Source organism: Bacillus rossius, chromosome 10, assembly GCF_032445375.1.
Source record: "Bacillus rossius redtenbacheri isolate Brsri chromosome 10, Brsri_v3, whole genome shotgun sequence".
Lineage (NCBI taxonomy): Eukaryota > Metazoa > Arthropoda > Insecta > Phasmatodea > Bacillidae > Bacillus > Bacillus rossius.
Window position 1 is genome coordinate 57,027,582 of NC_086337.1, and position 17,545 is coordinate 57,045,126.

At 33.9% G+C, this 17,545-nt stretch overlaps 1 protein-coding gene across 1 annotated transcript in view; it reads right to left on the reverse strand.

The window, feature by feature from the left end:
• Nucleotides 1-9,908: 9,908 nt before the first annotated feature.
• Nucleotides 9,909-17,545, reverse strand: part of LOC134536244 (uncharacterized) — a 34,613-nt gene continuing 26,976 nt past the window's right edge. Inside the window, exon 11 of the mRNA XM_063375940.1 lies at nt 9,909-16,002. Within this exon, the coding sequence (XP_063232010.1) occupies nt 15,962-16,002 (41 nt within the window). The 3' untranslated portion in view covers nt 9,909-15,961. The remainder of the gene's footprint in view (nt 16,003-17,545) is intronic.

Consider the following 17,545-nt stretch of genomic DNA (forward strand, 5'->3'; position numbering starts at 1 on the left):
GTTTATTTGTATGTGTTTTATGTGTTTTGTGTGTTTTTGTTTTTATTATTGTGTGTTGTGTTTCACGTGGTCGTTGTGTAGTGTGGTGGGGAGTGTGGTGAATTTGGTGTGTGGTGTGGTGAGTGTTTTGTGGTGTAATGTTGTGTGTAGTGTGTGAACTGATGTTATGAGTGTGTGGTGTTGGATGTGGTGTTTTATGTGGTGTGTGTTTTGGTTTGTGGGTTTTGTGTTATTTTTGTGTGTTTTGTGTTTGTTTTCTGGTGTGTGTTTTGCCTTTTATGTGTTGTGTGTTTTATGTGTTTTGTTTTTATGTGTTGTGTATATAAGTGTTTTTTTGTTTATTTGTTCTGTGATTTGTGTTGTATGTGCTTTATGTTTTAGTGTTTTTAGTGTTGTGTAATGCGTTTTGTTTTGTGTGTTTTGTTTTTTATGTGTTTATGTTTTGTGTGTTTGTGATTTATGTGTTTGCGTTTTATGTTTTATATGTTTTTATGTGTAAAATGTTTAATGTAATTTGTGTTGTATATGTTTTGTGTTAGTGCTTTTAGTGTTATGTTGATTTGCATTTTGTGTTGTCTGTTGTGTAGTTTGTTGGGGTGTTTGTAGTGAATTTGGTGTGTGGTGTGGTGAGTGTTTTGTGGTGTGTGGACTGATGTGTGATGTGGTGTGTGGTTTTTGATGTGTTGTGTGTTTTAAGTGTTTTGTGTTTTTTGTGGTTTATGTTTTGGTGTTTTAGTGTTGTGAAATGTGTTTTGTGTTGTCTGTTGTGTAGTGTGGTGGGGTGTATGTAGTGAGTTTTGGTGTGTTGTGTGGTGAATGTTATGTGGTGTGTGGACTTATGTGTTTTGTGGTGTGTGGTGTGAGGAGTGATGTGGTGTTAGATGTGGTGTGTGTATTGTGGTGTGTGTTTTGTGTTTCGTGTTGTGTGTTTTGCATTTTATGTGTTTTGTGTTGTGTGTTGTGTGATTTATAGGTTTGTGTTTAATGTGTTGTGTGATTTATGTGTTTTGTAATTTATGTGTTGTGTGATTTATGTGTTGTGTGTTTTATGTGTTGTGTGTTTGGTGTTTTTGTGTCAAGTGTTTTGTGTGTGTTGTGTGTTTTGTTTTGTGTTTTTGGTGTTTTGTGGTTTATGTTTTTGTTATGCGTTTTGTGTTTTGTGTGTGTCGTTTTGTGTGTTTGTGTGTATGTTTTGCGGTGAATGGAATGTGGTGTTTGTTGTGTGGAGTGTGATTTGGTGTGTGTTGTGTGTAGTGGTGTGTTGATTGGGGTGTGTTGAGTGGGGTGTGTTGAGTTGATTGTGTTGTGTGGAATGTGGTGTTATGTGGTGTGTGTTTTGTGGTGAATGGAATGTGGTGTTTGTTAAGTTGTGGATGGTGTGTTTTGTGTGTGTTTATTGTGTTGTGTGTAGTGTGTTTTTTGTGTAGTTTGTATTGTGTTTTGTTTTTTAGGTGTTTTTTTCGTTGTAGTGTGTTTTTTGTTGTGAGTTTAATTGTTTGTTGTGTTTTTGTGATATTTGTTTTGTTTCATATTGTTTTTGTTTTGTGTTTTTGTTTAATGCATTTTGTGTGTTGTGGTTTTGTGTGTTATGTGTGTTTTGTGTTTTTTGTATTTTGTGATGTGTGTTTTGTGTTAAGTGTGTCATGTGTGTTTTTTTATGTTGTGTGGTTTGTGTTGTGTGTTGTGTAGTATATGTTGTGAGTAGTGAGTTGTGATGTGTCCTGTGGTGTGCTTTTGGTGTTTTTTGGGTGTGTTCGGTTTTTGTTTATGTTTTATGTTATGTGTTTTTGTGTTGTGTGTGTTATGTTTTTTGTATGTGATGTGTGTTTTGTTGGTTTTTGAATTTTTTTTTTGTGTGTGTTATGCTTTGTCATGTGTTTTTTATATGGTTTCTGTTGTGTGTTGTGTAGTATGTGTTGTATGGTGTGGTGTGTGTAGTGAATTTTGGTGTGTGATGTGGTGTGTTTTGTGGTTTGTGCTTGTGTGTTTTGTGTTATATGTTTTTTTGTTTTGAGTTGTGTGTGTTATTTATTTTGCACTGAAATTTGTTTCTTGTTTAGAGTTTTTGTGTTATGTGTGTTTTTTGTGTTGTGTTGATTGTGTTTTGTGTTTAAGGTGTTGTGTGTTTTGCTGTTTGTTTTGTGGTGTCTGTTTTGTGTTGTGTTTTGTGGTGTCTGTTTTGTTATGATTGTGTTTTGTGTTGTGGTGTGTGTGTGTTTTGCATGTTGTGGTGTGTGTATTTTATGTATTGTTTTGTCTGTGTTTGTTTTATATTTTTTGTTTTTTTTTTGTGTATTGTGATATGTGTTTTATGTATTTTGAGTTATGGGTTTTGTGTTTTCTGTGTGTTTTAGGTTATTTGTGTTGTACGTTTTAGTTGTTTGTTTGGTTGTGTGTTGTGTGTTTTAGTTGTTGTTTGTGATGTGTGTTTTGTGTTGTGTTTGGTGTGTGTGTGTTTGACGCTCCTTTGATGTTCGAAGGCGTTCGTAACAACTGCCAAAACTCATCCCATAATTAATGGGATGTGGAATACCCGTTAAGTTAAGTCTACCTACTGATCTAATACAAAATGTATTTGTGACTGGTATATCCATACGAACATAAAAAAATATTTACTAAGGACTACTGAACTTATTTCAAAGTGCTTAAATTTTTTTACTGGATTTTTTTATTATAACTACGTAACTATCATTTTTGTGCAAATGCATAGAATGGTTTTGATGTAATACGTTTAACCGTTTAAAATTTATTATATTAATGCCATTAATAAGTTCAACAGTTTACAAAAGAAAAGCTCGAGACTCTATGTGAAAATTCATAGAATAACATTTCCTAGCTTCCTATGAACAGAACCGACCTTACAGTGAATGGCATAAGAATTTAAAATAGTTTTAATTTATTGAAAGCTGCGTTGCGTTATTGCTAGAGACCGGAAGATATAGCGGTTTCCTCTCGCGATAGGCTGAAATTCAAATACATATATGTACTACTTATGCTTAGAGACCTGAAAAATTCGCGGGTTCAATGCCCTGTAGGATGAACTCCACAGTTCTACGTACACTCGGTCAAATGCCACCCACTCATTGGCTGCTGTCGTGTGAGACGTCCCAGCATAGCAGCCTGTGATTCGATAAAGCTTTGGTTGGGCGTTTCTCATTGGCCCAGAGTCATCCAGGTGAATTGTGAGCCAATAGCAGAGGCCGCACTGAGGTAAAACTATTTGTATATTAGCCTATCGCGAAATGAATTCGCGAATTTTTCCGGTCTCTACTTATGCTGCTTCTGCTGTTGGCTCACAGTTAATCTGGAGGTCACTGATCCAATTACAAACACTAAACAAAAGAAGCAACCAATCACAAGCTACCCTGTTGACGTCTCACAAGTCGGCAGCCAATGAACGGTGGTATTTGCCACCGTGTCTACAGAGGTCTTAAAGAGTCTTTCCCAGAGTACACTGTACCGACGAATCTTTCCGGTCCCCAGCTATTGCACCTTGCGTAGTTCATAAACAGGTACTCTAAAATGAGGTTGTTCAATAGTTTGCATCTTACGTTCTTGCATAGTTTATAAGCCAGGTCTAAGGCCCGTCATATATGTGACACGTAAACGGAGATGGACCCTTGCGGATTAACTCGGCAGTGCTGAGCTCTCCCGTTTACGTCTAGAAGCCGATTACTTGGCTGCAGCTCTTCCGTTTACGTTGCTACGTGCGACCAACAGAAGCCTACTACTTGGCTGCGGTGGTAGCCCTGTTTGTTCGTTTTCTAAATGGGTGTTTAAAAAAATTGTTTTCCAGTACAAGGACGCCCAAAGCGAAGGGGGGAGAGAACTCCCGCGCGCCCGTGCAGCAGAGGAGAGACTGCGGCGTGGTTCGGCCGGCCGCCGCCAGGATGCGCGCGTGTCGCTCCGCGGAGCGTGACAGACGGGCGGGCCCAACTGACGTGACGTGACGTGACGTGCGTGGACTAGCGATGAGGAGCGTGCTGCGCAGTAGAGACCTATGTGGCTCCATCCAGGGGCGTAGCCAGGGGGGTGTGGGGTTTAGGGGTTCAACCCCCCCCCCCCCCCTTAGCACCAAATCTTTAATTAATTTCTTGTTCACCACTCAAACAAATTTCATATTAAAATTAATAAAAAATTTACCATTACAATATTTAAATTTAAGAACCGAAAACTGCTAAAATAGCACTATTTTACACCTTAAAATCCAAATTCTCCCGGGGGAGGACCACCGGACCCCCCGCTTTAATACGGAGGGGGGATGCTTCTTAACACCCCCCATACACAAATCCTGGCTACGCCACTGGCTCCATCCATCGAAATAGTCAATCGAAATTGTCACTCGCCAAAACAAACATTGAAAAACACACACGTCACAGATGGACACGATTTTCACAGTCCTGAAATCAGGGATTGATATCTGAACGCCTATTAGACTGAAACAAGGTATATACCCCGCTACCAGCGGTTTTTGCCAAGATCCCTAGCTGGTAATAGTTGTTTGCTCACCCTTGGTGGATGGTTTTTTTTTCAAAATTTTGTTTATTTCTTCCTTTGCGTAGTATGAAAAGTGAAAATATTATAAAAGCTTTGGAAAGTAAGGTGTGGAGCATGTTTGGTAGCCCGGGACAGATTGTGTCGGACAATGCCACTTATTTTACTAGTAAAAATTTTTAAGTCATATGCCTCCATTGGGGTATCAAACATATCACTACCAGTCCTTATTACCCGAATCCTAATTTAGTGGAAAGAATGAACAAAAATATCAAGATCGGTCTTACTATTTTTCTACAACGCAATCATCGTTTTAAGTGGGATAGTATCATCCATATTTTAAATTTGGCTTTCAATATGACTGTGTAATTTACGCCGTCAGAAATATTTTTGGGGAGAAACGTACCGCATCCTTTACTTAACTGCTGGGGTTTGCATCCGAAATGTTTGAGTACTCAAAGTCCTCGTCTGCAGGAAAAAATGTGGGGCGAAGCAGCTGATAATTTGCAAAAAAGCTAAAAATAAAATAAGTATATATTATAACAAAGGACGGGTGAATGATGAATTTAAGATAGGAGATGAAGTTTTATGTAAGCAATTTGTACTAAGTAATAAATCTATGTACAAAACTGCGAAGTTAGAATATGATTATGATGGACCTTTCAAGATCATAAAGTTTTTGGGACCTGTAACCGCTCTGTTGCAAGACGTCGAAAGGCCTAATAAGATTTTAAAAAGGGGCCCATTTAAGCCACATAAAGAAATTTGTAAGGCGGGACCTAAATTCCTGATTTATTTTTGAGTACGTCTTGTTGGATCGAAGTGTCCAAGTTAATTTATCGATCCTAACTGTTGGACTACACCATTTCAATTTTTGCTAATATCATGTTTTTGGACTGATGTACTAAAATTTGGATTTTTTTTTGTCTTAGCTTTTAAGATTTACCTGCTAATATGCAGTTATTTGTAGTGCTATCTAGTCATATCTTCTATGTGCTTTGTGATGTTAAGGTTTTATAATCTTTTATATTTTTCTTAATCTTAACGTTTCCTATTTGCATATTTTTTTCTAGGTATCTTTTGAGCTAAGCAAAACATATTTTTAGTTACTAAATTTGTAAACTTAATGTTTGTCTCACTTATCAATTTGGCGTTTATCTTTAGCTAATTTATCTACCAAAGTTTTTTTTGTTAGGGGTTGTTGTGGCCACCAGGCCACAATTATTATTTATATTTTATTTTGGCTATTCTGATTTTTCTCAATTATTTCAATTTTAAATTACCGTTTTAATCTTTAAAACTAAGTCGCAGTATTTTTAATTGTTTAATTTTTATGAATAATTCTTTTATTTATTATTCATTGTTTTGGTTTGATTCAGTTTCTTTAATACTGTACATCGATATTGGTTCTATGGCCGGCTACTGGGCGCGGTATCGTCGCTTCCCGGTCTGACGTCACCAGCCCCATAGTGCGGGAGTGGGGAGTGAGCTGTGAGCCTCGGGGAGCGATGGACTGCGAGTCGCCGCCGACGCACGTGCGGTGGAATTACGCCGCGGGCAGAGGTGTATAATGCTTCGACACAGCGCACAATTGTGTTTACATTCACTAAAAAGTAGTTCATTTCAAGGTAGATCTGGACCAAGCTATTGGAAAATTCGAGAGGGAAAAATGTGTAAGTACCCTTTAAACATTGTCTATGGAAAAAAAAAAACTTATTTTCAAGATTGTTTAAATTATACGGATATAAATATTAACTAGTAAACATATCTCGTTGATACTGCACAAAAATATAAACACGCAATGAGTGAATGTATTTAGGCTATTTAACATTTTAAATTCAGCTTCTGATTTAAAAATTTAGCAAGGCCCCCCCTAATGGAAATGTCTGGGCACCTCTATGACGTTACCATGTCCATAACTAAACGTGACCTCGCATATGGTATAACTAGTATCGTCTGGAAACTCTGGCCAATTAGCGTTGGCGAAGCACGAGACAAAATACTGCAGTACATACTTGCTAGCTATTTTCAACTGCACGCCGCCAGACGCCACTACTGCAATTATTCTCACGCACTTCGAACACACATCGTGCACGCCGCCAGGTTCGCTGACATCACTTGTCTCGCGCATTTCTTACGTGTTTCCCATATTTGATACTATCAGTGGCGTAGCAAGGATTTGTGTATGGGGGGTGTTAAGAAGCATGCCCCCCCCCCCCCCGTATTACAGCGGGGGGTCCGGGGGTCCTCCCCCGGGAAAATTTGGATTTTAAGGTGTAAAATAGTGCTATTTTAGCAGTTTTCGGTACTTAAATTTAAATATTGTAATGGTAAATTTTTTATTAATTTTAATATGAAATTTGTTTAAGTGATGAATAAGAAATTAATTAAAGATTTGGTGCTAAGGGGGGGGGGGGGGCGTTTGAACCCCTAACCCCCCCCCCCCTGGCTACGCCCCTGGATACTATCAAACTATTCCAGAAAGAAAATTCTCAAGGAACTAAGAAATTATTTACTCATTAACAGAGAAATTATATTAAAAGTGGAAAAGTGTATGTATTTATAGGTTCATAGCTAATTTTTTGAAAACTAATTATGCAGGAAATTTTCTTAAGAGCGTTTTACTGTATCATTGATAGTAGTTTCACTAGAGGAATGATCCAGTAGAGAGCTCAAATGTCTATGTGGCACGTCGCGTATTTTTTAACCTAAATGTAAATCGCATAAAATTACGATGTGAATAAGTTATTGCTGGTTTTAAATGTAGCCATCCAACCGATTTTAAAGTATTTTCAGAGCCACACACAGGGCCGCAACTAGGGGGGGGGCAAAGCTGTGGGGGCGCCGAAATCGCTTGCATTGTAATTCCTACTACATCTGGTAACTGGTAAAAGGTTTTTGCATGGAAGTTACAGTAGCACAGAAATTGTTACATGTAGGTATGGAAAATGCTTAAATAGCACCATTTTTCCGTGGGAGGGCCCCCGGACCCCCCGCTTTATTGGTGTGGTATGAGCAAAAAAAGAGGGAGGCGCATGAATCCATTCATGCCCCGGGCGCCAGAGACTCTAGTTGCGGCCCTGGCCACACAGCAGGTTTCGAACCCAGATCACCCTGGTGTGAGAAGAGTGAACTGATGACTGGACTAACATTGCCTCTGGGAAGAAAAGAGATCTCAAACTAATTTAAATCTTACCTTCCACTCGAGGAGCCCGCCCGGTGAGGCAGGATATGTGAGATACTTGCTGGTGTTTCTAGCGCGGTACTGCCTCTTAAGTGCTATAGTTGTGCACAAAGTTCTTTTTATAGAAGCTTCTTACAGTAGTTTTTATTCATTCGTGAATTTAAATAAGCAAAACGAAGTCTGTTGAATAAACTATGCTGAGCATTCATCATATCATGTGATTATTGGAGTAAGTTAGTGAAACCTGGCATTTTATAATAGCCAAAGCTAAGAGAACTGTTTCTGTGTCCAGAAGTCAGCAAAGCGTATTTATTATGAATGTTTTAGATATTATAAATTGTTGGCATGTGTAATTTTATATCATTGCTGACAGCAAAACACATCTCCATGCATCAGTTTGTTTTCAACCCCGTGATGTTTCCATCAAGTCAATAGTATGCTAAAATATAAAGTTACTTGTTACATGTTACGAACTGCCAATCTAAATTAAAGTAAAATTTTGTGAGGTGATGGATTGTTACAGCTTCAAGAAATTCATGCCAAAGTGTTCATTCCTTTCAGTTGGAGATGTCATATATGAATGATTGTTGTCAAAAATTTGTAAAAATCTCAAATATTACTGGTTTTGTGGCCAAGTTTAAGATGGTATGGTTAAATTTTTTGTACGGAATTATTTTTATACTGCCTGCACCATCCGCAAAGCTGGCCCTTTTCTCTTTCCACAACATTTATTTATTTTTATATTTAACTTTTTATTCATCAAAACTAATTGCAAAAAAAAAAAATATGAATGCAAAAACCAGGGTAGCAATGCTATTATACATTAATTTTGTACAAAAAAAATTACAGAATTTTTAAATTTTTTGTGAATTCCATTTTTCTGTGGAGTATGACTGCACTAATACACCATCTGGTCAGAATCTGGGTAATAGCAAACTGCACATAGACTTTTTCCCTTCAAATTACTATTACTGGGGAATTTTATGACTTTTCCAGGATTTCAATTAAATTATCTGACTTTCCCTAACGAATTCCAACTTCCCTGACTTCCCAGACTGTGTACATCTTATGTATAGATTCTAACAATTTTAATTTTCATTAACACCGCACTAACAGTTTTAAAATCGTGTTTTCCAAGTTTTTGTTTTTAGACCTTTGGTTCCAGGCTGACATTTCAAACAATTATGTGATTAAATGCTTATAATTTTTTCTTCAAACCAATTTTTTTTTAAAAATAAGAATGTAATATTAAGAATAAACAGACCACAATGAGAATAACAATATTTTAATAAAAAAAATTATGTTATACAATGTTCAAATTTCAGAAGCACTTCACGTTAAGATAAAACCATACAAAGAGGTCTTGCTTTTGGCAGTATGTTTAAGTACACAATAATATTTAACATGTATGTGTCTTTTGTTTAAACTGCACACGAGACAAATGATGCAGACTCAATTTCAGAGGCACAGGCAGGCATTCACAGTGGACATTACACATGAGGCAACTAAATTCTTCTATGCGTTGTATACAAGTGTAAGATACATTTTCCAATACATTTGACATCAATATTTTAATATCTGTTAACAACACTCAGCATATGTCACACAAGTAAGTTGCAAATTCAATTACTTGCATTTTTTTTTGTAAAAAGAAATCAAAAAATTGAATCCCAACTTCTTATAACAACCAACCTATGCCACTGAAAATTTTATTTTGTGTCTTGACTGATACTAGGATATGATGTTTGACTGTAGCTGTTTCAGAAAACTACTACTTTAAAAACATTCAGAAAAAACTACTTGTCACAAAAAGAAGACCACAAACATTTGTTCTCAAGGCTCGGTCTTAAAGCACACACACCTGTGGGAAAATGGTACAATTTGCATGGCTCATGGCTCGATCAAATTTTTTTTTTACTGTGTGAGAAGTTACTGATAAAATGTGCTGAACTGAAAAATTCAGCACCTATTTTAATATTTACCAATTCCAGGTGTCCATTTCCTTATGTTTTTTTTTTTTAAATATTCCATCAAAATTATTTTGGATTGTTTTCAGTTCACACACAATTTCAGTCAAAATGAAATTAAAAATGAAGATCGAAAATCATATTCAAGAAAATTTACAAGTCCGAAAATATAATATTTAAAGGAACCTGAGCATTCAATCCATAACGTTTTGAGTGGTGTCATGAGCCAGGCAAGATATTGTTTTCAATAAAAATTAAATACATGATTCAAAAAATAAATATAATCTTATAAAATGCCCTTTAACAAGACTACAAATACAAAATAAGACATTAAAAGTGTGAGCCTTCACTATATAAATCATAAAGTGACTTTTACACAGTCAAATTCTCCTAGATTAAAATGAAATCATGGTCTCACCAAAACTCATTACATAAAAATCTTTTGAACAAGTCTTCAAATACAAATCAACAAATCACGGATTCTGTATAAAGAAATCAAATTGTTACCACTCAAAGATTCTTCAGTCATAACATATTTTCTGTATGAAATTTAACATTTAAACATCTACGACACTTATAACATCTTGAAACAGCTAGAGAGATTGTTCCTTTAATGGACTATAGTTAATATCATTCAATCTCAAAATGCACCCTACATACACTGTTTATACGAATTGTGAATTTAGCACATTTTACACCTATTTTCTTGAATTTGTTCAATATTGCTGTTATTTCTGTAGAAAAATGTAATGCCTCTGTAAAACAAGACATAGATACAGTAAAACCCTCTTAAGAAAATTTCCTGCATAATTAGTTTTTAAAAAATTAGCAATGAACCTATAAATACATACACTTTTCCACTTTTAATATAATTTCTCGTTTTTTTGAGTACATAATTTCTTAGTACCTAGAGAATTTTCTTTCTGGAATATTTTAGGTCTAATAAGTTTCTGGCATGTAACTTCCAGGAGAAAATACGCAACTGATTTAGACTCGTGGGCTTTTACTTTAAAAGAGTCTGTCCATAGCAAACCCTAAATTGTATCAGATATAACACGAAAAAAAGTACTGAAAGTTGTGGCTGAATAAAGGTATAAAAGAAGAATCTCACTGCAACTTATCTGTCGCTGAATGCCTTAATGCAGTATTAAGTCGGCACAAAAATAGACTTGATTCTCACAAACTGAGGCATAACCGCAAATAACCTCACAGCCATTGCTGCCACAAGACTAAATATAAATAGCACATGGTAATAAACAATTTGTTACAATTTTTTTTTGTAAATATGCAATGAAACCAGAAACTTATGCACATAATGCTCAAACCTTAAGTTTCAAAAAAATGAGGAAGACTATACCCACTACCAACTGTCTCCACTACTGAAAATAATCACTTCAAATTTTATCACATTTTTTGAAAATACTGTGTTAATCTCAAAAAAAAAAATTCGTTAAAAGGCTACCCTGAAATCATTTAATAATTGTACCTTCAACATGTAAGGTACACACAATATCAACTTCTATGTATTACATAAATGTCTTTCATAAACATTTGAGAATATTATTTACATAAATATTTATAGATTATAAAAAAATATAAGAATTTATAAAAAAACAGTCTTACCAGTAATTAAACATATTTTAAAAATACAAAGAAAAAAAAACATTTTAGCTATAAAAAAAGGATAGCAATGTGTTACCCAATAACACCACAAAAACACTAAATCACCTTGGATGATAAACTTCTCTCACTCACATCGAAGTAAAAATAATCTCATTAGAACACAAAGACAGACTTCAAGATACAAAGTGCAATCAAGAAGAATGTAAACAAGCTACTCTGTGCAGATAAACATGGGCCACTGGCGACTGCGAGACGACAAACACATCACACAAGCACTCACAGACTCTGCTACATGACAAACCCAACACAGGTTCTGTTCTGCTGCACCAGGGGCATACACAGAATTTCATTTAATGAGAGGAAGGTGAATATATAACCACGTTGCTCTCTGTTTTCCTTTAAATTATTTCCATTTGTTGATGGGATTATTAGTTTTTCTAGTATTTTGGGGGGTGATATATTCCCCTCCCCCCCTTGTCCACAACCCCCCTTGTGTACCTTTTCAAGCATCACACATAGACACTTTAAGCCAAAGAGCATGTCACAATACTACATTGGGTTTCAAGTTGTTTTTAAAACTGAATGAACCCCAAAAAAATATACATAAAGAACCCATTTGTTCAGGTAGGAAATAACTGTACACTTAACAATTAATTTTATTTTTTATCATTGCAAACAACATAAGGAGGTCAAAAGACAACTAAATGCAATGCCCAGTTAATATTTCACGCAGATATATTTTTTTAATATCAAACAAAGGATTATTAAAGTGTGTACTCTTTTCGTATGCATTATTTTAAAAGAAAAATTTGTAATGTGGAAATTTTTGTTTTGAAAAATTTCTCTAGGTATAGCCCCATCTCCAAAGATTCACGAATGTCTACCATATCTGTTTTGCTTACTAATAACAAATATGATTTGTATTGCAAAAATTTTAGTGGGTTTGTCTTCATAATAAAAATACTAAGTATCAACAGCAATAACAAATATTAATAATCTCAGATTAAGCATAAAAAATCATACACGTTTTCCAACTAATACTAAAAAAAATTCCAACTTGCATTTCAATAAAATTTGGTAGTTGAAACTTGTAAATTTGTAACCTTAAACCTTTCCAAGATAAAATAATATCAAGAACCTTACATAATACATTTAACACAATTCTTTCAAAACTATTTTTAAATTAATTCTGTCATCCATTATTTGTCTGAAAGATTTTTTTTCAAACGCCTTAAATTTTTAGTTATATCTTTAATGAAAAACTTTATTTTCACTGTGAACTTGGAAAGTTTCCAAATAATTTTTTTTTACCACAATGACAATTTAAAAAACTGACATTTTAACACTCAAATTATAATTTTGTTGTTGCTCAGCAGAAACATTTCACTCAATTTGACATCATTCCGACACTGAATAATTCAAGCTATATTGGCTACAATTACCTACTTAATAAGATTTACTACAGCTGTACTACTGAAATTATATGGCACTGTGATTAAATTTCACAAATCATAGAAAAAATATATAATTTTATATGTATATTTAATTACATAATTTCATGAAAATAAACCCACAATTGCACAGCCTCAAAAAACAGCTTCAAACACTCTCTCCCCCCCCCCCCCCCCTAACACCACTACACACACGCATGCACCGGATATTTCTCCGAAAATGCATGGCCTATGCAGGTAGTGATTTGTGCCTACCAACTAAGGAACTATACAGATCATTTCTTAACAAAACATTTACAACCACTTATTACAACACTACACATTCACAATTAATTAACTTAACAAGACTTTACAATACACATAATCCGACTGTATAACCACAATCTCTTTATGATTTTTTTTTGATTCGTCACTGGACTGTCACCGAGAGTCTAGTGAAAGTTGGGGACATATCTGCCCCTTCTACACCTCACTGTCCTATGCCACTTTCCGAGGTTGTGCCAGTTCTGCTATTCTTTACGGAACTTAAAAAAAATATATCTGTAAAAACTTTGTAAGAATGAAACAAAAAATCAGAATTCTTATCCAAGGTTCACCTCTCAATGAAAATTTCTTCCAGGAGTACGAAAAGTCCCTTGTTAGTGGAGTATGGAAAAAAAATTTAAAAGTACGTATTTATACTCTGTAAGCTCACTAAAAACTTCCAGAAAAATTTAAGTAACATTAAAAACCAGTGATGGGTTTAATACAACTTTCACGTAGAATACCCCAAATATACCCCTTGAACCAAAATCTATAACACACTGGTAAAATTAAATCAACTAAAAAATATATACTATAACACTTTAAATGTTAGTTTCCCGAAATAAGTTTCTTGGCACAATACATATTGTAGTTTTTTGGGAAACAGTAAAAGCAATAGCCAATAGTACTTCAGCGTTGTCCTTATGAATTTCTAGTATTAAATTAATATTCTGCAATTTTTTCCTTTGAAATTTTTCCCTGAAATATTAAATCATTTTGAATTCTAAATATTTGATAGTCTTTGAAGATTTGACTAGCCAATCCATATTGAAAATTAAATAGCATTGATGTTAATTATTTATATCTAAAATTTGAAAATTATGAAATTTTACAAGTCTGAAATGAAAAGACAAAATTATTTCACATATAAACTTTGCCAAAAAATAAATTTTAAAAATTTTGAACTGTAAGTAGTCTTAATTTTAAGGCTATCTTACATACACTTTACAATCTAGGTACTCTGTACTACATTTGAGATCATCTTATGTGCAAAGCCATCTTAGGTTTGGACAAAATTATGTTTCGAGTTTATCTTATGTTAATAGTCGGGATTGTCATAACTTAAAAACATACAACATTGAATTTTGTAAACTATGCTTGCTGTAAGTTACCTATGTGTTACTAACTTGTGTGTTACTAAACTAGGATTGATCTAAGTTGTGACTTTCTAAGTTACATGTAAATCCCTTAATTCATCTTTTCCAGATTACCTTATATTTGAATGCACCTTATATATTACTATTAACCATATCTTTAACTCAAGTGCATTTTATACTCAAGAAGATATTTAACATTTAAGAATTGAGTAAGATAGTTTAAATGTATTTTTTTAGAAAAGAATACTGTCCATCTATTAATTAATATATTAAATAATATATTAATTTTATAAAAATTAATAATTGTTCGCAATTGATTTCATTTGGAAACTTCAGTGTTTGTGATTGGCGTTTATATTAAAATACATGGAAGAAAGATATATCCTAAATATATTAATTGAAGAATTTAAAAGGAAAAAGGCATTCATAAACCTTCACAACATGATTCCCTATACGTATGTGTGTGAATGACAAGTGGAATGCAATAAAAGAAAATTACAACTATCTATCTCTATGTAACTAATTAAGTCATTAAAAACCTATTTACAACTACTGCGTCATTGAACTACTGTATGCCAGTTAAATAAATCAAATAAAATAATTTTGTTTTAATGAGAAAAGTGTCTAATTTTTAAACAAAAAAATATTTGCACATTTTAGAAACTATCATTCACTCTGTTATTGAACTTCAAATTATATCAAATCCAATTTTATTTGCTTTTATTAAATTAGAAAATTGTGATATACAAACCTAAATTAGAAATAATATTATGAGTAATTTATAATTAGAACATCAGTCTTCCAAATATATATATTCTATAATGAGTACCTTATTATGTTATACTAAATTTGTACCTTTTAAGCGAGAAAATTAATTTCCAACAAAAAAATTATGTATTAATATTTTTGGTAAAGTTTAATTTATGACTTGTATGTACTTTCAAAACATTGATTTGTAACTGCAAAATAATAAAACACAAGAGTGTGAAATTACTAGGGGTTTGCGAAGCTTCGTAAAGTCCAAGTCCAATTGAAGACTTATTTTCGCTGACCTTGTCTTCATTAAAATTAAAAACCTTAATCACCCTAACTAGGAAAACAACAGTACAAACTTATACAGTCAATTTGAGTAAATTTAAATATTTCTTTCAACATGATCTCATTTAAGTAGCTGAACAAATTTACAACTAATTTTCCATGTGAAATAGATGAGCACCAATTCATTAAAACATACAGAAAAACAGCAAGAAAGCAACATGCTGTAAGACAAAAAATAAGATATCAAGTGCTTGCTAAGCTTAAAATATTACCAGGCATAATGCCTGACAGCCTAATTAACGTAACAAATGGGACTATCAGCATTACTTCCTCGAAAAAATTAGAATTTCTTAAACCCCTCACTCACATAAAAGTGATAAATACTAAAATTTTAAGTGTGATCAGCAGGTCTTACGCAACTTTCCATATGATTTTCTGTAATTTCCAATGATATTGTACAAAACATGAACTGAACAAAGCTAAAACAGTCTTCGCTTTTCAACCTTTAGGAGGTAATTGGCAGTTAAAACCATTAAATGCCTCTTGCACACGTAATGAACCCTACAAGATAGAAGTTAGCTGAGCAATTTGCTTAGAACCACGTGAAAAGGGACTTTGCGTACCAAGTGGTTGTAGGTATTTCAACTCGAAATATGACAAACACAGCCACAAAACTGCATTCAGCTTTCTCGACAAAAAAAACCTGAGGCATTACACTCGGACACTATATGAAAACAAAAATTGGAACTGTGTCAAAGTCGACTTGGCTCGCAAACTGTTTGGCTGGACGTTCCAGGACAAGCACTAGAAAGTCAAGATAGGACCTTCTCGATGGTCCAGGATATCTGGAAAACACAACCACAATTACTCTTTCTAAATTACATAACGTTCATTTTATTTAAACACACAATGAAATCCCTGAAAATCCATTTCCTTGATTAATACAAAATTTTTCAAGAGAACAATGTCACAAAACAAAAAAAAAAAGTATGTACTGAACGAGACAAGCATGACAGAAACAAACAATCAAAGAAACAAAAGGGTGCAATGGCGATAGCTAACAGTTATAAATTATGTTCAGTATAGATTCTGTATTAAATTTAATGGTTTGAAATAGCATAGAGAAGGAATTTTCCAATGTCACCCATGTTTGACTAGTGTGAATATTTTTAGTTTTGAAGTGGCTCAACTAGGTCATGCCACAAATTGTAATAAAGAAATGTTTACTGGTACTTATGACAAGAGAAGAGCAGAGGGGGAGAGCGAGAAGAAATTGAAGATGTTACACATTCCACGGTGTAATCTTAACAAGTTTTTTTGAATTGCAACAGTTTTTGTTACTTACCAGTTTAGAGTTTAAAGACAGAGGAAAAAAATTAGACTTTTGGCACAGATAACCAAATTTACAATAGCCCATGAAGCCTTGCTTAAGACACTGTCGTACCAAACAATATAGCACAAATTCTGTAGTGTAAGTTAAAGATGGATATTTAAAAAATTTCTGGAATGGATAACCCTTAGCCATTAAAAATAATATTAACCAAGTTATTTCTTACCCCCCTTATAAAACCACAATATAAAGAAATTTTACAAGTATGTATTATGTAAAATTGAGGTCTTAAAAATGTAGAACCTCATACCAGTATAATTTAATGTGCACGGAATAGTAATTTGGGCAAGCGTGTAAGTAAATGGACATGAACATTCGAGATGATTATCAATGGCCAAAAGAACATTTTTATGAGCGCTCCAATCATTGATACTATTTCAAATTGATAATAACCCATTTTTATGGGAATTGGGGATTAGTGTTACCATGTTGTATATTCCTGTTAGTAAGAGTAGAGTGTCTGAGAAAATAATATTTATACTACGTATTTGTATTTACCTGGCATTTATTTTTTACACATTTTTATGGTGATGTTACTAAGAACACCTACATATGTATTTGGTGTAAAAACTGTGTATACAAAATATTTATGTAGTCATACAGTTTATGCGCATTAAGGATTAAGTGGTAATGCCAATATTTAAGAGACACTAAAGTTACCTGCAAAACATAAGTTGTAATTTATGTAATAAATTTCAGAAGAAATTATTAAATTTAAGCTGGTATATATTTGTTTTTATCATTAAATCCCATTTTATGCTCTTCAATGTAAAAGAGGAATTTGTTAATGATAATTTGTTGGGTAAATTGTGTAACACCAGACAGTACGCTAAAGGAGACTCAGGCTTCACGGAACCGAGTATAGCAGATAGGTTTGTTTCGGGCAGCTGACTGCATGACCCTCTTGGTATCATGCATGTGGAGTCAAGGTTAAGGTGTAGGTCAAGGTCGTGACACGATGCAATGTATTCTACAGGACTGTAATTTTCACAAAGAGG